The 25,463-nt window shown below is 43.9% G+C and overlaps 2 protein-coding genes across 2 annotated transcripts in view; both read right to left on the bottom strand.

Moving 5' to 3' along the window:
- Window positions 1-25,463, bottom strand: part of LOC143962485 (tripartite motif-containing protein 14-like) — a 146,596-nt gene that overhangs the window by 80,550 nt on the left and 40,583 nt on the right. The gene's annotated exons all lie outside the window — the stretch shown is intronic.
- On the bottom strand, window positions 113-4,728 carry LOC143961766 (E3 ubiquitin-protein ligase TRIM39-like). Its single transcript, XM_077471105.1, has one exon. The coding sequence runs from the start codon at window positions 4,429-4,431 to the stop codon at window positions 2,857-2,859; it is 1,575 nt and encodes a 524-aa protein (XP_077327231.1). The 5' UTR covers window positions 4,432-4,728; the 3' UTR covers window positions 113-2,856.

Raw genomic sequence — 25,463 nt, forward strand, 5'->3', positions numbered from 1 at the left:
TCCAATCAGGCGGTTGCATCTGCAATTATTATGTTTTGTTACTATGTATTGTAACTGGATATTTCTTTAATAAACTCTAACTGTTAAAAATAAATAATAATAATAATAATAATATCATAAAGAATCTTTATTTCACATTAACATTTCATTTCCTAATTCTCCCCCATCACCAGGACACATCTAGTGATTATAATACACCATCACATGATACATTATATTAGGATCCATTATAAAAGAGATCCCATAGAATTCTATTGGTGATCCATTCTATGGGGACACATTATATTGGGGACACATTCCAGTTCTAATAATCATACATTATTATAGTGATATCATTATATTAGTGATAAATCCCATTATTTCTTTCATTAGTAAATCTCGGGATCATTTCTTCATATATTTCCTCTGAGATTTTTCCATCAATTTTCATCTCTTTCTATTTGTAGATCTATTATTCATTTCTATTTCTTCACACAATAAAATAATCAATAGAATAAACTCATTATAAATGTATTAATAATAAGGAATTATGCTGTCTACACATTATATTCCTATAGATATATAGATAGAGATAGATTTGTTCTTAAAGGGCCAGTACGCCTCTATCTGTACTTTCCACATTGGATCCCTCGGTAGCCATTTCCCTACTATGACATCACAGCTCGGACACAGACAATAAGTCATATTACACTCTGTGCTCTCTCTCAGCTCCGGCACTCTATACAATTCTTCACCGTCCCATCTCACTATACACAGTGCTCATATACTGGGAGGAGCCATTAGAATGAACGCCCCGCCCCCTTCTGTAGGTGACCCAAGAGCCGTACACACCCACTTATACTTTCCTTTATTGTTCCTCCATCAAAGTCCTCACTAAGTCCCCAGTTTCCCGGGTATTGAGGGATCATGTGATCTTCTCCCAGCATGCAGTGTTCAGGCCTTAGCAGCCAATCACAGGACTTACATACTGTCACATGATGGAGGGGTGACCTCATCAATCCTGTGTAAGCTCCGACATAACCCACCATGTATCTTACATGGATGAGGACTCAGGGCTCTGACATGGATTGATGGGGGGTAGAAGTGGGCCGGGGGGCTGTGACTGCCCTAAGTGAGCAAATGACAAAGAGACTTATTAATGTAATTTGGAACCCTAAAGTAGCGTGACACATAAAGGGTCCCTAAGTAATATGGGTAACGGGTTTCGTCTTTTCTGAACACTGACAGTGTGAGGGGAAAAAGCTGTTGACCGGCTCCTGTTCCCTTCCATGATCAGCTGTCATTGGCTGACATCTGATCACATGGTAAAGGGATCGCTGTGATTGGCCCTTTACCTGATCTGTGATCAACCGAATCCCAAGGGTGGGCCGGCAATTTGAGAACGGGAGGATGTACATGGACGCCCTCCCGGCATTTTAAGACAGCGCTGTAGCCGTCTTTCGGCTATAGTGTGGGCACCAAGTGGTTAAATCTGCCCAGCAACAAATCCCCCCCCTTCCAAAAAAAATGTATAAAAAACACAAAATGAAATTATCATGGTATAAAATCCTGTGGAAAGCACATCAGAAAGGCTGAAAAGCCCCCTGCATAGGTGTGAATGGAGCCTTAGGCTGGGATGAGACTTGTGGGATGCGGGAACCAGTGCGATTCCTGTGCGGGTTCCCTCATCACACCTCAATCACCGGACGGTCACACTGACATCTGAGAACCGCTGCGGCGGGGGGGGTCAATGGAAAGTTAATGACACCCCCAGATCGCAGTGCAAACGCTGAAATGGTGCAGGAATCGGATTGTATAGATGTGACACCCAATGTGATCCGATTCCAGTGAGGACCAAAAAAAGGGTCCGGCACCATTCTGGTGTGAATGTGATTTCAGTCACACAGTTTGTACGGCTGAATTCACATCACACAGACATGACATGTGATCTGCACAGCAATGTGATCCCAGCCTTAGAGAGATTTCCTCTCACTTCCTGTCCTGGTGACACCAATACAAGGAGGGAGAGAAATCTGTACAGGGACACAGACATATAAACATCTGACAGGGGCTCTAATCCTTCCCCTTTCTTATTATACTAAACATATCATTCTTATTTCAGTCTGTGTTCATGTTGGAGAGTTCCCCTCATTTCCTGTCTAGATAAATGTTGTCACCGGGACAGGAAGTGAGGGGAAATCTCTGTAATGGAACCCCCGGATAGAAGAATAAACCTGACAGGGGATATAATCCTGACCCACTCTGCCTAAAAACAGTCTGGGCTCTCTGATCACATTTTTTTCTTCCAGTAATAAATCTCTAGATGACGTCTTCATAGATTTCCTCTCAGATTGTTCCATTTATTTCCATCTCTTTGTAGTATAGATTGTATGGAGGGGGAGGGGCAGAGAGGAGAGGTGACCCCATCCTATCCCATCACAGTGACCCCACCCCCCTCTATGTCTGATCATGGCTACCCCTCCTTCATTCAGAGGGACCACATGTGGGGGAGGGGCAGGGGGAGGAGATGGCTGATGTTAAATACTGTGACAAAACACAGAAAGTATTATGTCAGATTGTTATGGGAGAGATAGATAGATAGATAGATAGATAGATAGATAGATAGATAGATAGATAGATAGATAGATAGATAGATAGATAGATAGATAGATTTCTCACTGACCAATAGGAACATGTTATTGTTACTCCAATAATTGGACAGATATTCTACCCAATCACAGCGATCAGTAAGACATCTCACATTTATTTATAGTAGAAAAACTTGCAGGAAGCCCCGCCCACTGCTATATACTATTGGATGAATATTAAATGAATTCCCCTCCTTCATCTGACATCACCAGACTGTGGGCGGAGTTCTCACATCTCCCGCCTCCCCCCACATATCTTTATACAACCTTCCCATACACCTATCCCAGCATGGAGGGGCTCAGTGAAGGTGGTGGTGAAGGTGTGGAGGTGTCGGATCGGGTCACACAGATCATAAAAGGAGATCCGCCCGGCCTCATAATCCAGATATATCCTGACTCTGTTACTGGAGGGATTGGGGGGTAAGAGGATCTCATCACTGTCATGTATCACCGAATACTGATTAACAGTCCTGCCCAATCCCCAGGACTTCTTATTATATCCAATCCCTGACTCCTTCCATCCTCTCCTCCTTATACTGGGGTAACACATCCCGACTCTCCATCTCTCTGCCCCCCCGACATCCACTTCCCAGTAATGTCTCCCTGAGGAGAAACTCCGACTGCTCATCACCTGAGAATAATCCTGGAATCTCTCTGGTGTTTCTGGGTGATTCTGGTTTCTATGTGACCTGGATACAGTTTTCCTGTCATCTGATATCTGTAGAATATTATGAGCTGTGTTTCCATCCAGTAATATGTCTGCAGCTCCCTGTATATAGAAGTATACATTTACCTCTGTTATTATATCAGATAAACCTGTGTGTAAGACCCCCGCCACATCCAGACCCCCTCCATCATGGAGGAGCTCCTCATGTCTCTCTCTGTCCTCATTATCTCCATCCTCAGTATCACACAAGTCACCTGTGTCTGATTCCTGTAAGACAGTCAGTGGATCCGTCACGTTACACAGCTCCTCAATGTGACGCAACTTCCTGGACAGCTCCTCCTTCTTTATTTCCAGATCCCGGATGGAGATGGAGATCCGCTCTGCCCTCCCGGAGATTTCCCTCAGGGCTCTCTTCTCCAGGTCTTCCAGACGTCTCCTGAGATCTCTAAACAGGGCAGTGACTCTCTCGGTGTCACCGGCGGCTTCTTCTTCTACTTTCCTCCGGTGTTCCTGCAGACTCTGGACTCTTTCCTCCATCTCCTCTCTCTTTGTCAGAAGTTTCTGCAGAACATTCCTCAGTGTCTCCTTCTTCTTCTCAGAAGCCTCATCCAGTGTCTCCACCTCATGTCCTTTATGGCCTCCAATCATACAACAAGAAATACAGATACAGGTCTCATCCTCAGTGCAAAAATACTTCAAAACTTCCTTATGGACGGAGCATTTCCTGCTCTCCATGGACAAGGTGGGGTCACATAAGACGTGTTCTGGGGACTTTTTGTGGACTCTCAGGTGTTTATCACACAGAGAAACCTCACAGTGCAGACAGGATCTAACAGCAGGTACAGGAGAGTCCACACAGTGAGTACAGAAGACCCCGGACTCCTCTTGATCTTGATGAGTAGACAGGAAAGTCTCTGCTATGTTACGTAGTTTCATGTTCTTCTGCAGTGCAGTCCGATCCGGAAACTTCTCTCTGCATTCAGGACAGGAATATTCTCCAGACCCCTCCTGTGTATCCAGCACACCATCAATACAGACCCGGCAGAAGTTGTGACCACATCTCAGGGTTACAGGATCCGTATAAATGTTCAGACAGACGGAACATTCCAACTCAGCTCTCAGATCACCAGACGCCATCGCTGACAGCAGAAGAGAAACTAAACTGAAAGTCTCTGACACCGGAGAGGAATGTGGATGGGGGAGGGGTGACGTCCTCCTACACAGGGTGAGGCTGGATGAATATTATAGGACACGGAGATCAGAGTACAGAAGGGAGGAGATTCGTTTTGCAGTAGTAATGAGAATTATACCTCCCAACATTAGAAGAGAGAAAGAGGGAAAGACGGATGTGGAGAAGACATGCGGAGCACTAAGTGCAATGACATGAAAAGTGGAGATGACTACATCATGATGAAAAGGAAATTGGTTATATAACCATCTGAAGATTTACCCCCCTTCATGGCCAGGCCATTTTTTGCGATACGACAATGCTTTACTTTAACTGACAATTGGGTCGTCATACAACACTGTACATACATTCAATATATAGCAATTTTCCCACAAAGCTTCTTCTGGTGGTATTTGATCATCACTGCATTTTTAGCACTATAAAATAAAAAATATATACATTTTTAAAACATTTTTTTTTATATATTTTTTTGTTTTTGTTATAAAACATATCCAATAAAAACATTTTAAAAATCTAATTTCTTCATCAATTTAGGCCAATATGTATTCTGCTACATGTTTTCGGTAAAATAAATCCCAATAAGTGTGTATTGATTGGTTTGCAGAAATGATAAAGTTTCTACAAACTATGGGATAGATCAGGGGTAGGCAACCCCCTGCGTGGGTGCCGGTGTCCTGTTGAATAATGTCTCTCATACAGAAATGCATCCTATGCACTGCGCATGCGCAGTACATCACATCACTTGAGCTGATATCCTGATCAGCTGGTGTGACGTATCGACTGGGCATGCTCAGTTCGTCAGCTGCGAGGAGAGAGATTCTAAATGTAAGATTCTGCCTCACTTTCCACGCATGCGTGCAACATCGTAGGGTCCGAAAACGCTTGTTATTAGACAGATTATGGGGTGATCTTGTACCTTTCATTTCTCGACGTGGACGGTGGTGATTTCTGGATGTGGACGGTGGTTGCTTTTGGCTGTATTTGGTCTTTTCTTAGACGGTGGAAGTTGCACATTGTCGTGAATACTGTATATTTATACAACACTATAAAGGAGCATTCCTATGGGGGGCATCTGATTTATGGAGGGGCTCTGCTGAGGATACATCTGACTTATGGGGGGCTCTGCTGGTGACATCTGATTTATGGAGAATACAAAACCAATTTTTTCCTCTAGTGGGACTTTAATTAGGCAGTAGTCTTCAAAGTTTGTAACAAAGTATACATTTTATTGCCATAAAGAGGAAAATCACATAAATAACAATAAGAACTTAGGGATGCACAGTGATTATTAGAGGATGCACAAAAAACTACAGTGTTAATATACCAACATATTAGGGATAATATCACCACGAATATCGATCCCAGCTCAATAATGGGACCAAGAAATGGCCCGGCGCGTTTCAAGGTTGTTAAGAGATCTAACCTCTTCTTCGGGGGATGGTGATGTATTACATTCCCATCTATAAGCATTATAAGAAGACACAAGTAATGGTAAACAAACAGTATTTGGAGATAGTTGATCTTTTTCAAACAATATTTGAATGAAAACATGATCAAAAAATTGTATAGTATATTCTAACCATGTAATGCTGTACATCGCTGTTCAGAGGGCATCCAACATATTAGAAAGGTGTAATGGAGAAATGTCTGCCAGCCGGCATCAGATCTGTAACCCGATGAGAAGAACCCGGGGGGTACAAGTGGATTCGGCACTCGAGCTGCACACAAGGGGCGGATTCCACCCAAGAATGGTAATGTAGCCAAGTAGCTCTATGATCAAAAATGAAAAGATCAAACAACCAATCAGCGACATGGGATTCTCTTCAATTAGCTGAGTGTGAAACACTGAGCCAATGAGAGGAGTTTAAATATGTACATCACTCCTATAGACAGGCAAAATCTCAATCATAAAGAAAAATCTCTCAAGTTGCTCAATGAGTATGATGTCCCTACTTAGGGTGTCCCTAATATCAACGCAAAATAACTGAAATTGAAAAGGAATTGGAACCAATATATAGGCAATTGACTTCTTTTAAGGACCATGTCCTATATGAGAAATATGATAAGGAACTTAATAGATCATTGGAACACTTTAATAAAGAAATTCTAATTAAGAAAAGAAGTTCTGTAGGGACAAGGCTGCCTTTCAGGAATCACGGGCTTACAATTGGAGAAATAATAATACTATAACAACCAGGAACCAAGGACATTATCACAAGTATGCTAAAAATGACAACTTGTTATCTGGAGCGTCCTCTCGATGGTCCCTCTTGTCAAGAGTTTCGAGTAGACAGAAGCCCTCATGGAAATCAAAGAGAAACTCCCAGGGTGGGGTTCACAGTAACAAATCCCCAAAAAAACGGATTATCAATCCCTCCATTCAGGCTGGCTTCGCCAGCCCAGGCCTGGGGGTAGGCAAAACAGGGGGTATAGTTCCCTCACATTTGACGACAAACGATGTCCCATTGGGGAATGAAGCGTTTGCCTCGGCTCCCGTTCTGGACAATTTTTTTGTGAAACCGATCGAAAATGCGACCTTATGAGAGGTATGAATCCTGATGGAGTATTCCCTCCTAATAAGGAGATTATCAATTTAAATGTGGTAAATCTATCATCATACGAACTTAATGAAGTTGAATTATAAGTTTTAAATAGAGGGCTACGTTTCTGTCCCAATCAGGACATAGACAGATTTGAAGCCACAAAAGATATACAGTTGTTTACACGCAAATTGATTCTAAAACAACTCTATTCTAGAGATATACCTAAACAATCTAGTTTTAAACCACAAGAACTTGTGGCCTTGGACAATCTAATATCTCTCTTGGATGAGAATGAACCGCCCGATTTAATTGACCAGATTGATCTGGAACAATTATTGGGTCGGTTCGATCAATCAGATCTACCAAGCTTCTCTACTAAACCTTATAAGAAAAAATCTGACAAGTTTCCAGCTTTGAACATCAATCCCAATGTCCTGGCCTTTGTCAGATTAACTTGTAACGAAGTCCGTAAAATTTCTATCGCATCCAAGGAACAATCGAATTTAAATCCTAGTGAACTTGAGGCCTTGAAATCTCTAGCCACTAATCCCTCGATCACTATTAAATCTTCAGACAATGGAGGGAACATTGTCCTAATGGACATTGGTCAATATGAGGCAGTGTGTCGTAACATATTGTCTAATAGACAGTGGTACTGCAAGATCGCCTCAACCAAGATCGATAAATTCAAAGTCAAATATACTCACTCGATCTGAATATGACTATGTTAGGACTGCTTTACCACGCATTCCTACTTTCTACACGTTGCCCAAGCTACACAAGGACCTACTTCACCCCACTGGCAGACCAATTATCTCGGGCAATGGGTCGTTGACAGAGAAACTCAGTAAATTCGTCGACGGCCACTTGCGACCGTTTGTATTTAAATTACCCAGCCATACTCAGGATACTTTACATCTTTTACAGATGTTGGAGGGTATTTATATTCCTCCAGGGTCATTATTGGTAGCCTTGGATGTTGAAGCCCTCTACAGTTCGATTCCAAACGATAGAGGGCTTTCATGTATTCGCCATGTGCTTCTGCAGGATGATAAGTTGGGTGAGGAAAAAATGAGTTTCCTGATTGATGCCTTGGACTTCATTTTGAATTATAATCACTTCATGTTTCATGGGATCCATTTCCTCCAGGTACAGGGGGCTGCGATGGGGACATCTTGTGCCCCATTGTATGCCAACCTTTACCTGGGGGAATGGGAAAATATGCTTTCCACTTCCGAACCACTACGTCCTTTCATGGAAAAGGTGATACTATGGTGTCATTATATCGATGACATTTTCCTGGTTTGGGACGACATGTCTGACTCTCTTCGGGAGTTGGTTAACCAGTTGAACAACAATGAGTTCAATCTGACATTCACAATGGCATATGATGAAAAGAAGATTACATTTCTAGACTTTTCATCGACATCCGGATGGATTTTTGACTAGTTCCCTATTCCGTAAACCGACGGCTTGTAACTCCATTCTACATGCCACCAGCTTTCACCCACAGCCCCTCATTCGGTCAATTCCATATAGTCAATACCTACGTGTCAGGAGGAACTGTACTGATGACAATGTCTTTCAAAAAGAGGCTGACGCATTGAGGGACAGACTCCTGGTACGTGGGTATTCTAAAAAAATGCTTGAAGAAAGCATTCAAACGAGCTAAGGCCAAAACTAGACGGGAACTTATACTTCATCCCAAATCGAAGCAAAATCAAACTAATCCAGTTAGAATTATAACTACATTTTCCAACCAACATAAAAGTCTACAGAAAATAGTACAACGGTATTGGCATGTACTGAAAATGGATCCCACCATTGGTCCCTTTGTTTCGGATCAACCCTCTTTCACATTCAGACGGGATAAATCGATTGGTGATAGTCTGGCGTCTAGTGAATATTTGGGTGGAGGGGGCAAACGTGACCCCTGTATACGGATGGGAACCTTCAGATGTGGTGGGTGTCCATACTGCCAATTCATGAACATCAGTTCAAACATTAGACTTCCAAATGGCTAAAAATACAAACCTCGACACTACGCGAATTGTAAGACGATTGTTGTTATATACTTACTATTGTGTGACTGTTCGTGCTATTATGTAGGTAAGACGAATCAAGAATTCTGGAGACGGGCATACTGCCACATTGCTGCAATGAAATCAGACTTACCTCTTGGGCGACATGTCACTGCGGCCCATGTGGGAACTTTTCCACATGTCTCGTTTCTGATCTTGGATGGGGTACATTCTGGGTTGCGTGGAGGCGATTGGAACAAAATCATTCTGCAATACGAGCAAAGATGGATTTATCGCCTCCAGGCAACCAAACCTCCTGGTCTTAATGATGCTGTCTCATTCCAACCCTTTCTCGAGGGGTTTACCTGGGGGGGGTCGGAGTGGGACCGCATTGAGGCCAATATGTCTCAATATTATTAACCTAGTTGGTAGTAATTGGGGAATTAGAGTTTTTGAACCATAATGTCTAACATTTGGATTAACAACAACTAGCGGTACGTAAAAGTGATACCATTATAAGCTCTAACCGTGGCATTAATCATTTGGACTGTGTGACCTCAATTCCAAGTATTCCAATATTCTCTTTTTTTATCTTGGGAGGAGTTTCTGCATCAGTAATTTAATGATATATATATATCCATCTGGACTATGTATAGTTGAAAATTGCAGACCATATTATTAATTGGTGATTCCCATGGGAGATCTACGTTGTACTTTCCTGTGCTGTAATGACCTCTGTTCTTTTCTCCATATTTTGTATGAATAATGCTCTCTATATTTATGCATTGTATATGTTTCTTAAATCTTATTTTGACTTCTCATGGATGCCCTTCCCCTCTTTTCATTATCTTATCCAGTGGGTTCTGTGTATAGGTTCTTTCCCTGTGTGGTATGTCGCCCCTTAAGTATAGTGGAGGGGTCTCTGCCTTTTGGGATTCTTTTCTGACATCTCGATGAGTTCGGGAGAGTATGATTGTGGATCGGCATTTTTCGGGGGGACGGCACACTCTGCGCACGGGGTCATCTTTTTTTTTTTGTTATGGACCCTTGTGGCCGCCGTACTTCTGGCTGCCTGTGCTGGAGACTGTGTTGTCTCATGTTTCCCTGGTGATCGGCGCGCTGCGGGCAATCGACGCGGACGCCAGTCACCTCCCTCCCCATGGTCACATCCCCTTTGGGGGCATATACCATGACGCCATTGCTATTTTTAGCGTCCGTCATTGGGAAGGGGTTGGGGGCGGGCCTGTGCGCCGATGGTCCAGGGGGGCGTTTTCTTCCCTCCCTCCCTTTTTACATATCTAACCTCCTTTGCTCCAGCTGTAGCTGATTCAGCGATCAGCTGTTGGGCTTAAATGCAGCACACACTTGTCCAGTCTCATGCTGTCATAAGTATCAGACGGACAACGTGGCTGCTGATCTTCCCATAGAGGTACTTTGTATATCATTTTTCTCTTTTCCTAGAAAAAAAATAAAAAATAGTTTGCCCGCTTACTTGTTCACCAACCAAGGGAGTTATACCAGGTTACCTTTGTACACGGACCGTATGTACAAGGGCCATGATATGATTGCACAAACCCCTGCAATCTGTATTATTCATTGTGTGTGTCATGGGGGAGGGGTTTATTTTGGAGATTGTTCCTAATGCCTCTCTATCCTTTCTCTCCCTCTTATATACTTTTGTCTTAGACATCTCCTGAGACTGGCATCCTGTGTGCTCTCTAGGGGATGTGCTGTTCCTCTATATATCCATACTGTGGGGATGAATCGGCTGATCCAAGTGACTTTTCTTGGGGATGAAATAGACGGGTATGAGACCAAGTTGTTCTACCTTTCTTTATGATTGAGATTTTGCCTGTCTATAGGAGTGATGTACATATTTAAACTCCTCTCATTGGCTCAGTGTTTCACACTCTAATTGAAGAGAATCCCATGTCGCTGATTGGTTGTTTGATCTTTTTGTTTTTGATTATAGAGCTACTTGGCTACATTACCATGGGAATGCAGGCCGCACCTACCCTCCCCGAATACCAAAACTTATATAGCCTATTTAACCACTTAAGGATCAGGCCTCTTTTTCAGATTTGGTGTTTACATGTTTAAAACAGTTTTTTTTTTTTGCTAGAAAATTACTTAGAACCCCCAAACATTTTATATATTTTTTTTCTAACACCCTAGAGAATAAAATCGCGGTCATTGAAATACTTTTTTTCACACCGTATTTGCGCAGCGGTCTTACAAGCGCACTTTTTTTGGAAAAAATGCACTTTTTTGAATAAAAAAATAAGACAACAGTAAAATTAGCCCAATTTTTTTTTTTATATTGTGAAAGATAATGGTACACCGAGTAAATTGATAACCAACATGTCATGCTTCAAAATTGTGCCCGCTCATGGAATGGCGTCAAACTTTTAGCCTCAAAAATCTCCATAAGCGACTTTTAAAAAAATTCTACAGGTTGCATTTTTTGCGTTGCAGAGGAGCTCCAGGTCTAGAATTATTTCTCTCATTCTACTGATCGTGGCGATACCTCACATGTGTGGTTTGACTACCGTTTTCATATGCGGGCGCTACTCACGTATGCGCTCGCTTCTGTGCACAAGCTCGTCATGACGGGGTGTTTTTAAAAACCTTTTTTTATTTTTCTTATTTATTTTAATTGATTTTATTTATTTTTACACTGTTTTTTAAAAAAAAAATGGATCACTTTTATTCCTATTACAAGGAATGTAAACATCCCTTGTAATAGAAAAAAGCATGACAGGTCCTCTTAAATATGAGATATGGGGTCAAAAATCTCATATTTGGACTAAAATTCAACAAAAAAAAAAGAAAAAATTAAATTAAAAAAAAATATACCTTTAAGAGGTATGGGCTGAAGTGATGTTTTGATGTCGCTTCCGCCCTCCTATGGTATAGAGACGAGTGGGGAGCCATCTTAGCCTCACTCGTCTCCATACCCAGCTAGCGAAAGGACCCGATCGCCTCCGCCGCTACCGACGGCGACAGAAGGTGCGGGAGGGCAGCGGGAGGGGGGGGCACCTCTCCCGCCGCCGATAGCGGTGACCACCGTTATAGTACAGACGACTGGCGCCTGAAGAGATGGATATCTCAGTTGTGGCAGCAGCTGCTGCCGTTACCAAGATATCCCTCTTCAAAAATAGGATGTACATCGTCGTGCGCTGGTCGGTAAGGGGTTAAATAATAACTCAACACACTTATTGGCAAAGAATTGGCCGCTGCACATTTATTGGTATATTCAAATCAATAAATAAATAATAACCATATTCTGATCATTTTATTGCATCATAGAATTCTTATATTTCAAATGATCAACTTCAAAACAGCTCAGTCTTAAAGGACTCGAGCATACCGAAATCTTTTAACCAAATGCGCAGCATAGATTTTTCCATAAACCTGTTCAATCTCTTCCTAATTTTCTTAATTTTTTTTTTTTTAAATGAACTTCTTAGAGCCATACTAGCCGAGGGATTATCTCCGAAAAGATAATTCTGGTATTCGGAAAAGATAACTTAACTTTAATTAGGTCACATCTAAACAACGACATGAGGTCCAGAGTTCTAACTTTCCCCACATCATTTCCCCCTCGGTGTACTGTTAATGCATCCGGAACTGGCCATGACTCAATCAATCTAGAGACATAAAAATAAATAAAGAAATAAAGAAATTAGCCTAATTTAAGACCTCTAATTACTTTCCAGAAAATTCATGAAATTTCTCCAGGATCCATAGACAAATTGGACATATAGCAGCGTTTCTTGGCTCTTTTATTAGCCCAGTATACAAAAAGAGTGGCTCAGGATCCAAACATCTCTTCTATTACCTAGAATTTAAAGAAAAAGATCAGGTCTGACAAATCATAAAACATTGAGATTCCCATCTCCCCAACCGTTTGATTATTGCATCATCCAATCCCATCCTAGCAGCTTCCGTAGCTGCCCTGATCCTGAAAGAATGAGAAATAAACTTAAATTGATGCAAATTCAATTTTCTCAAGCAAGCCTTTAATATGTAATTGAATTGATACTGAGTAAGAGGGGACCCATCAGCATCAACCAAAAAAAAATAAAAAAAATAAAATTCCCCTTTCCTATTGGCCTAACTACCAGGTAACCATTTATGACTCTAACTGGACATATATCCTCATCTCCACGTCGACTTAAAGGTACCCAACTGCCTTTTCCTAACCTGTCTGTTTTTTGACAGCGGGATGAACAATTTGACCGAGACAATCACATTCTTTTTTAGTAAACCCACCATTACTTTTTTGTTTTTTTGGCAGCAACTCAGATATTCTGAGAGCCCCAAAAAGGCTAGTACAAACGCAGTATTAACCACTTGAGACCCGCGCTATAGCCGAATGACGGGTACAGCGCGGATCTCCTTTGCCGGAACTACGTCTATTGACGTAGTCCCGTGCACGAGCGGCCTGCATGCCCCTTGAGGGGCGCGCGCGGCGTGCTCTGTGATCGGCGAGTCTGCAAGACTCGCCTGATCACCGATCCGTGCAAGGGGTCGATCCCGACCCCTTATCACGTGATCAGCTGTCAGCCAATGACAGCTGATCATGTGATATAACGGAGCCGGTAATCGGCTATTATTCCTCCTCGCGCTGACAGCGCGAGGAGAAAAAAAAAAGCCGATCACCGGCGGCCGTGATCGAGACATCAGTCCCGATCACGGCCAGCCCTGCCAGTGCCCACCTGCCCCCTGCCAGTGCCCACCTGCCCCCTGCCAGTGCCACATTAATAAAAAATGTGCCCCCCCTGTCAGTGCCACCCAGCAGTGCCCATAGTGCCACCCAGCAGTGCCCACAGTGCCATCCAGCAGTGCCCACAGTGCCACCCAGCAGTGCCACCCAGCAGTGCCCACAGTGCCACCCAGCAGTGCCCACAATATGCCTCAACAAAGGTGCTGCACCCCAGTGCCACATATCCGTGCCGAGCAGTGCCGCCCATCAGTGCCCATCAGTGCCACCTATCAGAGCCACCTATCAGAGCCACCTATCAGTGCCCATCAGTCCCATCTATCAGTGGTACCTATCAGTGCCCCTTAGTGCCACCCATCTGTGCCACCCATCTGTGCAACCCATCCGTGCCATCTTATCTGTGCCCGTCTTTGCCCATCAGTGCCACCTTATCTGTGCCTATCAGTGCCCACCAATACAGCCTATCAGTGCCCACCAGTGCAGCCTATCAGTGCCGCCTCATCAGCGCACTTCAATGAAGGAGAAAAATGACCTGTTTGCAAAATTTTATAACAAACTATTAAACATGATTTATTTTTTTGCATCTTTTTTTGTTTGTTTAGCAAAAAATAAAACTCCCAGCTGTGATTAAATACCACCAAAAGAAAGCTCTATTTGTGGGAAAAAAATGATAAAAATTTCATTTGGGTACAGTGTTGTATGCCCGCGCAATTGTCATTCAAAGTGCATCAGCGCCGAAAGCTGAAAATTGGTCTGGGACTGAGGGGGGTTTAAGTGCCCAGTAAGCAAGTGGTTAACTAATATAGCCGTAATTTTTTAATTTAAAATATTTTTAATTTGAGGAAAAAAGATAAACCCGCCATGATTTTGGAAACGTGACTCAAATTGTATATCCATTTCCATAGCAAAATGACACCACCTATTCCATGCGGCTGAGTACTCAGCCCATGTATTTTCTGCCACAGAGTGTCTTATCGCATTTGTAAGAACCTTTAAATTAGGCTCCACAGATTTTCTGGACACACATTACCGTATATACTCGAGTATAGGCCGACCCGAATATAAGCCGAGGCCCCCAATTTACCCCCAAAAAAACTGGCAAACTTATTGACTCGTGTATAAGCCGAGGGTGAGACATGCCTGTCCATCCCTGTGTGTGTGTCCGTCCATCCCTGTGTGTCCGTCCATCCCTGTGTGTCCGTCCATCCCTGTGTGTCCGTCCATCCATCCCTGTGTGTGTGTGTGTCCATCCATCCATCCATCCCTGTGTGTGTGTGTCTCCATCCATCCATCCATCCCTGTGTGTGTGTGTCTCCATCCATCCATCCCTGTGTGTGTGTGTCTCCATCCATCCATCCATCCATCCCTGTGTGTGTGTGTATCCATCCATCCCTGTGTGTGTGTGTGTCTCCATCCATCCATCCGTGTGTGTGTGTGTGTGTGTGTGTGTGTGTCCAGCCTACCTGTGTCCCGAGCCTTTGTCCCGAGCCTCCGTCCCGTGCCTTGCCTCCTTGCCTCCGTCCCGTGCCGTGCCTTGCCTCCGTCCCGTGTCGTGCCTTGCCTTGCCTCCGTCCCGTCCCGTGCCGTGCCTTGCCTTGCCTCCGTCCCGTGCCCTCTTCGTCGGCGCCTCGGCGGCCATTGTAAAATTCAAAAGCCGCGCCTCCGCCTTCGCCTGTGATAGGCGGAACACTGAATTTCCCAGCAGCCTGTGTTCCGCCTATCACGGACATCGTATCATCCTCGTCCGTAGTACGAGGATGATACGATGTCCGTGATAGGCGGAACACAGGCTGCTGGGAAATTCAGTGTTCCGCCTATCACAGGCGAAGGCGGAGCCGGAGGCGCGGCTTTTGAATTATAGAATGGCCGCTGTCTGTCTGCTCGACACGCTGATCGAGCGGGCAGACAGCGATGACTCGAGTATAAGCCGAGGGGGGCACTTTCAGCCTCAAAAAAGAGGCTGAAAATCTCGGCTTATACTCGAGTATATACGGTACCTTCTTTGTCCGCATTCTGCAGGAGTTGGTGAAATCGGTATACCTGAAATCGAGATAATGCATCCGCAATTTGATTCTCCTTCCCTGGGACGTGCCTGGCCTTTAACCAAATATTACATTTAAGACAAAGAAACACGAAGTATCTTAGTAATTTGACCACTTGTATAGATTTGGCTGACAAACAATTCACAGCATATATGACCCCTTTATTATCCCAATTAATCAGGATTCTTTTATTTGCAAATTGCTCACCCCATATTTCTATCGCAAACCACTAAAGGGAAAAGCTCCCACACTACTATGCTTCTGGTGGCTTTATTTGTCTCCCAACTCACAGGCCACTTACCACAGCACCAGCGAGTCTTCCAAATAGCTGCGAATCCATATGAGCCTGCAGCATCTGTATATAGCACAAGGTCCGATGAGGACACAAATTGTTCCTGAAAAAAATGATCTGCCATTGTATATATCAAAGGATTTAAACCAAACTGACAGGTCCATCCTTGAGGTCAACTGTCAATCTGATGTGGGAAAATGGTGATTTCATTCCAGACATGGCCAAGTACAAGCGCCGCGAGAAGATTCTGCCAACTGCCATAATCCTTGTCACGAATGCCAGAAGGCCTAATAAAGATTGGAGTTCTTTTAATAACACTTTTTTACGCCTAATCAACACTGAAATTAAAACTTTAATCTTAAAGATTTTAGATTCAGGTAACTGAAATATCAGATTAACAGTGTCAATCTTGACACCTAGGAATTCTATAATCGAGGAAGGAAAAACTGTTTTCTCGCTAGCTAGTGGGATACCGAAATGATGCGCTACCGCACTAAACAGATGTAACATAAAATAACAGACAGGAAATTGCTCCGGACCAATGAATAAAAAGTCATCCAGGTCATGTAATATACCTTGGTAGCCAGATTGAAAAGCCACAACCCATTGGAGAAAGGTTGCAAATTTTTCAAAATATGCACAAGATATGTGGCACATCCCATAGGGAGGCACATATCAAAGTAGTATTTGCCCTCAAAAATACCTACCCAAGGAGTTGAAAGCTACTGCCAATCGGTATCAGCCTGAAGGCCGCCTTTATGTCTGCTTTCGCAAGCAACGCACCTTTCCCAAACTTCCTAATTTGCTGAATAGCCTCTTCAAACGTGCAATATGATACTGATGACATGCCGGCATCTATCTCATCATTTAACAAGATACTTTTTGGATTCAATTCAATTGGATAGGCTCTATTTACTCTAAACCAACAGCTCGGGTTCGGGTTAATGGAGTTCTGTCCGAACCGTTTGAAATACATAATGGCACTCGCCAGGGATGTCCGTTGTCCCCTCTCCTTTTCGCCCTGTCGCTGGAGCCTTTTTTATGTAAGGTGCGAGACAATCCCAACATTATGGGGATTCCAGTGGGAGATAGGCAATACAAAATCGCTGCATATGCAGATGACATGCTATTTTCCCTGACTAACCTAACGATCTCTCTCCCCAATTTGATGCAGGAATTCAGGGAGTATGGTGTCATCTCCAATATGAAGATCAATTTCCATAAATCTGAAGCAATGGGCATAGGTCTTTCTCAGGGTCTTATAGGAAGGCTTCATCAGGATTTTAAATTCAAATGGACCCCCTTGGCCCTGAAATATTTGGGAACGTATATTCCGCCAACTATATCTCAAGTTTATACTTTAAACTTCCCTCTATTACTGTCGACAATTCGTGCCCTGCTGGTTAAATGGAATAATGACCTGCACTCTTGGCTGGGCAGATGCAACATCATCAAGATGTGCATTTTGCCTAAGTTTCTTTATCTTCTGCAAGCATTGCCGGTTAATATTCCCTCTCACTACTTTTTACAGATCAGGAGGTTATTATCTAACTTTATTTGGGCTCACAAACGACCGAGACTTAACTACCGACAATTGACCCGACCGAAACAGCAGGGAGGTTTAGCGATTCTAGATCTTCGTAGCTATTATCAGGCCGCCCATCTGACTAGACTGATAGACTGGAATAGACACTATGATACCAAACTGTGGACCCAGCTGGAACAAGCCCAAACGGGGGTGGCACTGAATAGGGCTCCCTGGTGCTACAGTAGATTACCAAATAGGGTGAAAAACCATCCTCTCATAGGAATAACCTCACGTATCTGTGCGTCTCTCTTCGTGAGTGCGGGGCTTGTATCGCAGACTTCTCCACTTCGCCCAATTCTAGGGACCCCGGAGTTTTCCCCCGGGGTCACGGAGCTAGCGTTCCGTTCTCTTAGGATGTCTGGGATTTACCAGGCGTCCCATTTTTTTAAGGGGGGTAAATGGGCAACTACCACTGATCTAATGGATCCGGAGGGCCTGTACAAATTAGACTTTTGGAAAGCAACTCAATTGAATCATTTTTTGAGGTCCCTGCCTCCCCCCGACAGTTACAATCGAAGTTTGACCTCCTTTGAAGTCTACTGCTCGGAAGGAGGTGCTATGCCCCATGCCTTATCTGTCACATATCACATATTGACCAAGGCACCGGATGATAGGGGTCCGAGCTGTTTGGAGGCCTGGGAGAGGGATATGCGGTGTAGTTTTTCGATACGCCAAAAACAAAATATCCTATATTTTACACACAAATCCTCCATCTGCTCAAGAACACAGGAGACCAATTTTAAAATTTTAACCAGATGGTATAATACCCCGGCGAAGCTACACCGGCTTTTTCCGACAGCGTCAGACAGATGTTGGAGATGTCGGAGGGAAGAGGGTACGATTCTCCACGTCTTCTGGTCCTGCCCACTTCTGGAGCGGTTCTGAAAGACAGTTGGGGAAACGATCTCAAAATTTTCTGATACTCCTTTTCCGGTGGGGCCTGCCTCTTACCTCCTTCATGCCATGAATATGCCTCGCAAGAAATATCAGACCTCCTTGCTTCGGCATCTATTGGATGCCGCCAAAGCATGTATTCCACTGCGTTGGAAGAACACCCACCCACCGACAATTGGTATGTGGTTGAGAAGGGTAGAGGAGATTAAGAGAATGGAAGACTTAATTCTGACATACAGGGGACAGAACGAGCAATTTATTAAGACATGGTCAAAATGGAATATATTCATATGTTCAAGAGAGGGCAGGACCCTTCTGGATGAGGATGCCCCGAATGGTGGAGTATACTCCTCGGGTATGAATCACTGATAGAACGTACATAATATCACGGAGATCTTGGAGCCAGGCATTTGATGTTTGATATAAATGACAGGTCTGCCTCCATGGACCCCTTGGACCCCATCCCTTATTTTGTTTCCCCCCCCCCTTCCCCCCCTTATATACCTTATACCCCATCTATCCTTGTGTTTAATTTTCTAGCTATTTCTTGTTTCTCTCTTTAACACTTTTTTTTTTTTGCTTAAGGGTTTGGGCCTGGAGGGAACGTTAGAGTTTCCTCCACGCCCAAAACATCTTCTTTATATATAATTCTGAAAACTGGGTGGGATTTATGGTGCTGATTAGGGATGAGCCGAACACCCCCCGGTTCGGTTCGCACCAGAACTTGCGAACGACCCCCGCGTTCGGTACAAACGTTAGAACCCCATTGAAGTCTATGGGACTCGAACGTTCGAATTGGAAAGTGCTAATTTTAACGGCTAATATGCAAGATAGTGTCCTAAAAAGGGTTTGGCGACCTGCCTCCTGCCTCAGGGGACATGGGTCACTGCAAAAAAAAGTTTTAAAAACTACCGTTTTGGCGGGAGCACTGATTTTAATGACGATTAAAGTGAAAAAAAAAAGTGAAATATTCCTTTAAATATGGTGCCTGGGGGGTGTCTATAGTATGCCTGTGAAGTGCCACGTGTTTCCCGTGTTTAGAACAGTCCCTGCACAAAATGACATTAAACGGAAATAACACCATTTAAAACTGCTTGCGGTTTTAATGTTATATCTGGTTCCTGCAATATGGTTGAAAATCATTCAGAAAAATGGCATGGGTAGCCCTCCCTGCCCATTACCAGCCTATTTGGGTCTTGTACACATATTAAGGGGAACCCCGTACCCATATTAAAAAAAGGAAATGCGTGTGGCCCCCAGGCCCTATATACTCAGAACAGCAGTATACAGGCGGTGCAAACAAGACCGGGACTGTGTAGGTTTGTTGTGTTAAGTTGAATCTGTTTGTCATTTTCAACCGGTACATTTTTAAAGTGTAGCTCCAGTCAAAAAAAATATCTTTAAGCTTTTTGGAAAACATAGGGAAGGGTTATCACCCCTGTATAATTTGTTTTGTCGTCCATCTTTTTTCATCTCACTTGCTGCTGTCTCCTTGCGTTTGCAAGTAGGAGATGTTTGTAAGTTGGATGTTTGAAAGTAGGGGCCTGCCCTATATTATAGCGGTATGTACTGGGTACAGAGCACGCAGACAGCACGCACTATCTCCTAACACTACTGACTGCAAGCTCTATTATTAACCACTTGTTAGCCCAATGTTTGCATAAAGTGAAAGATGAAGTTATGCTGAGTAAATAGATATCAAACATGTCACTCTTCAAAATTGCACATGCCCTTGGAATGGCGCCAAACGTCGCTACTTAAAAAATCCCCATAGGCGACGCTTTAAATTTTTTTTTACTGGTTACATGTTTTGAGTTGCAGAGGAGGTCTAGGACTAGAATTATTGCTCTCGCTCTAACATTCTCGGCGATACCTCACATGTGTGGCACATGCGAGCACATGGGGACATGGACGCTTTAATTTTTATTTTATTTTTTTATTGTTCATTTTACTTTATTTATTTTAGTTTGACATTTTTTTTCCCAAAAATATATTTTTGATCACTTTTATTCCTATTACAAGAAATGTAAACATCCCTTGTAATAGGAATATGGGGTGACAGGTCCTCTTTACAGTGAAATCTGGGGGGTCAATATGACCCCACATCTCACCTCTAGGCTGGAAAGCCTGAAATAAAAAATAAAAAAAAGATTCTGGCTTTGATTGTACTGGCGAGTTGGTAGAAGCACCGGAGGGCGGTGAGGGGTGGGGGGCGTCTATGGCTGGGTATCTCTGAGTATGGCTGGGTATGGCAATTTATGGCAGGGTATTACAGAGTATTGGTGGGGTATTGGCGGGGTACTACAGAGTAATAGCAGGGTACTGCAGAGTATTGGGGGTACTGTAGAGTAATGGCGGGTACTGCAGAGTATTGGGGGGTACTGCAGAGTAATGGGGGTTACTGCAGAGTAATGGGGGGTACTGCAGAGTAATGGCGGGGTACTGCAGAGTAATGGCAGGGTACTGCAGAGTAATGGCAGGGTACTGCACTGCAGAGTAATGGCAGGGTACTGCACTGCAGAGTAATGGCGGGGTACTGCACTGCAGAGTAATGGCGGGGTACTGCAGAGTAATGGCGGGGTACTGCAGAGTAATGGCGGGGTACTGCAGAGTAATGGCAGGGTACTGCACTGCAGAGTAATGGCGGGGTACTGCAGAGTAATGGCGGGGTACTGCAGAGTAATGGCAGGGTACTGCAGAGTATGCACTGGTATTGCAGAGTATTGGCAGGGAATTGAGGGGTTAAATTCGGTGAGCAGCGATGTGGGCACTGCAGATGCAGCCCACATCGCTGCTGACACCGATCTCTTTCCCCTCCACTGTACCGATCGGTACAGAAAGGGGAGGGAGGAACAGGCGTCATAACATGACGCCGGTTTGTTTCCAAGTGATCACTCCGTCATTTGACGGAGCAATCACGTGGTAAATGGCCGCTATGAGCGGCCGTTTACCGTGATGCGCCGGGTCCTATGGACCCGGCGGTCACGGATGCTCTCGAGTGCGCACACCTCGGGGCACGCGAGAGCAGAATTCTGGGAGGCCGTTAATTAACGGCCTCTCTGAGTTAAACAACCGCCCTGAAGCCGTTAATCGGCAGTGGGCAGTTGTTAAGTGGTTAAAGCTAGATCACTAGCTATATAGGTGAGGTGAATATAGTGGTGTATACTGCAGTCAGGGCACAGACAACAACCACTACACAGCAGCAAGATAAGAAATCAGCCAAAAACGATTGGTGTGTACTGTGTTGAAGGTACACAGAACACCCACTGCTTCAGATGCAACGTAACACACTACAGGAGGCCGCCTTAAAGGCGGCCTTATATAGTGTGGGGCGTGCACTACACAGCCTGAGCTATGATTGGCCACAGGCAGGATGCCTGTGGCCAACCATTGCTCTCCTCGCTGCTGGCCCTGCGATTGGCCAAGCATGCGGGGTCACAGTGCATGCTTGGCCAATCGTGAGACAGCAATGCATTGCGCCATCGCAGTGCATTGTGGGCCACACGAATTTTGCCGCGAACGGCCCAAATGTTCGGAATTCGGCGAACGCACGAACGACCGATGTTCGAGTCGAACATGCGTTCGACTCGAACACGAAGCTCATCCCTAGTGCTGATTAGTGTTTCTGGATCAATCTTGGTAAGGGTATTTGGTCTTTACAATATGGAACTGGGGTTGCCATGTTGGGATAGGTTCTTTACGGTGGAGTTATGGAAGGTGTGGCTTAGAAGGGCCCGAGAGGTTAGATGCTTTTGTTTTTCTGTTCCGTAGATCGAAGTCCCACATGTGCATGTTGTATGGACCATTTGTTATTGCATTGATCTATTTTGTACGCCTATTGGTTCATCGTATTACCTACATGTTCTGTTTTGCTCCATATCTTCCTACCCTTCGAATAAAAAATAAAATTTGAAAAAAAAAAAACAAGATACTTTTTGGGAATGATAAATGGTGGATTAGGCGAAAGGTATTTGGATCTTTTTTTTTGTTTTGGGTATGATGCCTAACGGCGATATCCTAAACGGTGAGAAAGGAGGGGAATCAAATGGACCTGCTATCCTACCTTCCTTAATTAACTTCTCTTTAACAATGTGTGCGGAAGTATCCACTGACTTTACATTTTTACCTGGCTCACACCCTTCACCCTGAAATACTGGCAAAGAGAAACCTTCAATTAGGAACTTGGCTGTCTCCTGGTCTGGGTATATGTCCAACCATTGCTGCATACTTGCTAGTTTCACTGGGCTGTGAGCTTTTTGCATAAATATCCCTCTGGGAGCTTTGAATATTGGAATTCCTTTTTTAAACACCTGATCAAAGGGTGGGGTCCAGAACACTCATGCTTGTACTTGCACAACCCCCCCCCCCCCCATTTACACTGGTTCTCATTGTAAGCAAAGCAGTATACCCTTTTATAAGGGGACACTGTAGATTGTGGCAGCTGCCTAATGAAACCCAATTTCTGTGGCACCATCAGGTTAAGCCACAACCCGACCTCCTTATTGCCTCCATTTCAATGATGGGTTGATTGATCATTTTTTCTAAATTCCTCATCATATTGAAACCATTCTAGACCTACAACACTTTTATACGCTTCTAGCACTTGCTCCATGTGTTGAAACAGCCCGCTGCAATACTCCGGGTGCTTCTCACCGAGCACACTGGAGTATATTGCAAATGACTGCCACCAATTATTAAAAGACCTCGCCACAGGTCTTCTCCTATCACCCTCATCTTTCTCATCTGATTTTTTTTTTTTTTTTGTAATTTCTGTTGACAAATTCCTTTTTTTATTTTTTTTTTATTTTTTTATGGAATAAGCGACAGAATATCTACGAATTGACCTTTCCATATTTTTCCTTAGTCTGAGGAGTAAGGTGGTAACCTAACAGCGAGATCTCACATGGAAATGTCTCTTTAAAGCACACTTCTGGTACCGATGCGCTAGATATATTAATCTCAGCTGGTGATAGATATTGCGAATTAACATTAGCTGACTGTTATTAACATTACCTATATTGCCTAAGCTGACAGAATGTCTGTTTTGATTAGACCATACATTACCATAATTACTATTTTAAATTGCAGGTGTATTCATAGTGTCAGCTAATCTCTTAATGGATTCCATAATGCTATTAAGTGTGTGTGCTAACTCACCTATACCACCAGGGGGCCGCTGGAGCAATTGTTATATCTGAAGCAGCATAATGCTGCTCTCTGTTGCCTCCAGTGGCCATCGGCGGGATGTCTGTTATACTCACACTGCTTGCAGCCGCATGCTGTGGTAATAATACCGGGCAGGGTTTGTCTCTCCTCACAACCGCAGACACAGCCTCTGTCCTCTGTATAGCTGACGCTCCTCTAGCCCACCCAGCACTGCCTCTGGGCGGCGATGGGGAGCGGACCCTCCTCTATTTCTTTTCTCTCAAGCTGACCCGATGCTGCATAGTGGCTGCTGGTTCTTCCAGCCGTGCTGTGCTGCTGTCTTCTCTGTCCTGTGACACCGGCGGCTGCGGAGACGGTTCATGGCGGCGGGTCCGGCGGTTTTGAATGTCATTGACAGCTGTTCTACCTCTGACTACAGGGGAATACCACAGGATACTGTACTGAATTTACCTCAGACAAAACACTTTGCTCATTATCATTCTCTGCCGAAGCCGGGCATTTTCTAAGTCCTTCTTCTCCGCCTTTATCCCCAGCTTTCTCCAACACTTGCCTCATTAAGGTTTTCATAGCCATGAATGAAGTACTTCAGGAGCCTGTTTTCACCTTCACTGAGCTTGTTGCACCTTCACTGCCTGGCTGGGAAGAGGTGTGAGTGCCCCTGTGAGAGGGTCCTATATATAATGAGCCCCTTTCCAGAACATTCCCCATGGGTCACATGACCATTTGGGATATCACCAATAGCCTTGCAACCCTTAACCCCGCCCTCTGCCCAAATTGCCATTCTCTTAAAGGGACATTAACCCAAATACTTTAACCTGTATATAGCCCTAAATATTTACACTATTGCTTCTATTCTCTTATTAATAAAGGGAGGGGCAGCCGCATGCCCATGCTGTCGGCTCAAAGCCTTAAGCCCTCCTATTTCATTCTAATAAGAATCTCACCAATATATGCATTGTATAAGTGCCTACAAATTGCTCGGTTACATATAAGAGAAGACGCTACTTTTATTATCTTGTTATTGTGTTATACTATATTCACGGTATACTTTGTACCTTTTCTGACAAAATTCAATAAAAACTTATTGAAATAAAAAAAATGTTGCTGGGAAGGGGGATATAGATGGGGGAAAGATTTTTTTTTTTGGTGGGAGAGGATTTGTGATGGGAGGGGGATTTGTGGGATAGTCAGAGGAAATAATTTGTGATTGGAGGGGGGATTTGGGAAAGAGGGGATTGATGTTTTAAGGAGGGATTTGGTTGGGGAAGAAGATTTGTGCTGAGAGGGGAATATTAGGTAGAAAATATTGATGATGAGGAGTATTCATGTCTGTCAGACTCTTGCTGATGGCCCAGCAATTAAAGTATAACTTCTGAGTACCGGGAGACTCGGGTTTTATTTATGTCCCTGTATTCTCTCCCATTGGTTTGTCTACAAACACTGGTCGTTGTGTCACATTTTTACCCCCCCCCCACATTTCTATTAACACCTCTGGATCCAGAGCATACAATGAGACAAATGTAAGGAGCCCGCACTTCTCCGGTGTCACCTGCTGGGGGCGCTCTGCTCAGGGCTTGTTACCATTCACTCTTCACCAGAGGAAGTCTCACTGAAGCTCCAACTCCCCTCATTCTCCCCCTGCATTGCTTGTTTGCTGTGTATTGATTTGTCGCATTCCTCTCAGTATCTCGTTGATCTTTCAGGGTGT

This window comes from Lithobates pipiens, unplaced genomic scaffold (genome assembly GCF_037356315.1).
Source record: "Lithobates pipiens isolate NorthernLeopardFrog02 unplaced genomic scaffold, aLitPip1_a1.2 Scaffold_8, whole genome shotgun sequence".
NCBI classification, from domain to species: domain Eukaryota; kingdom Metazoa; phylum Chordata; class Amphibia; order Anura; family Ranidae; genus Lithobates; species Lithobates pipiens.

Excerpts from the sequence above, each read along its gene's own strand:
- LOC143961766 (XM_077471105.1), bottom strand. The coding sequence starts at position 4,431 with ATGGCGTCTGGTGATCTGAGAGCTGAGTTGGAATGTTCCGTCTGTCTG.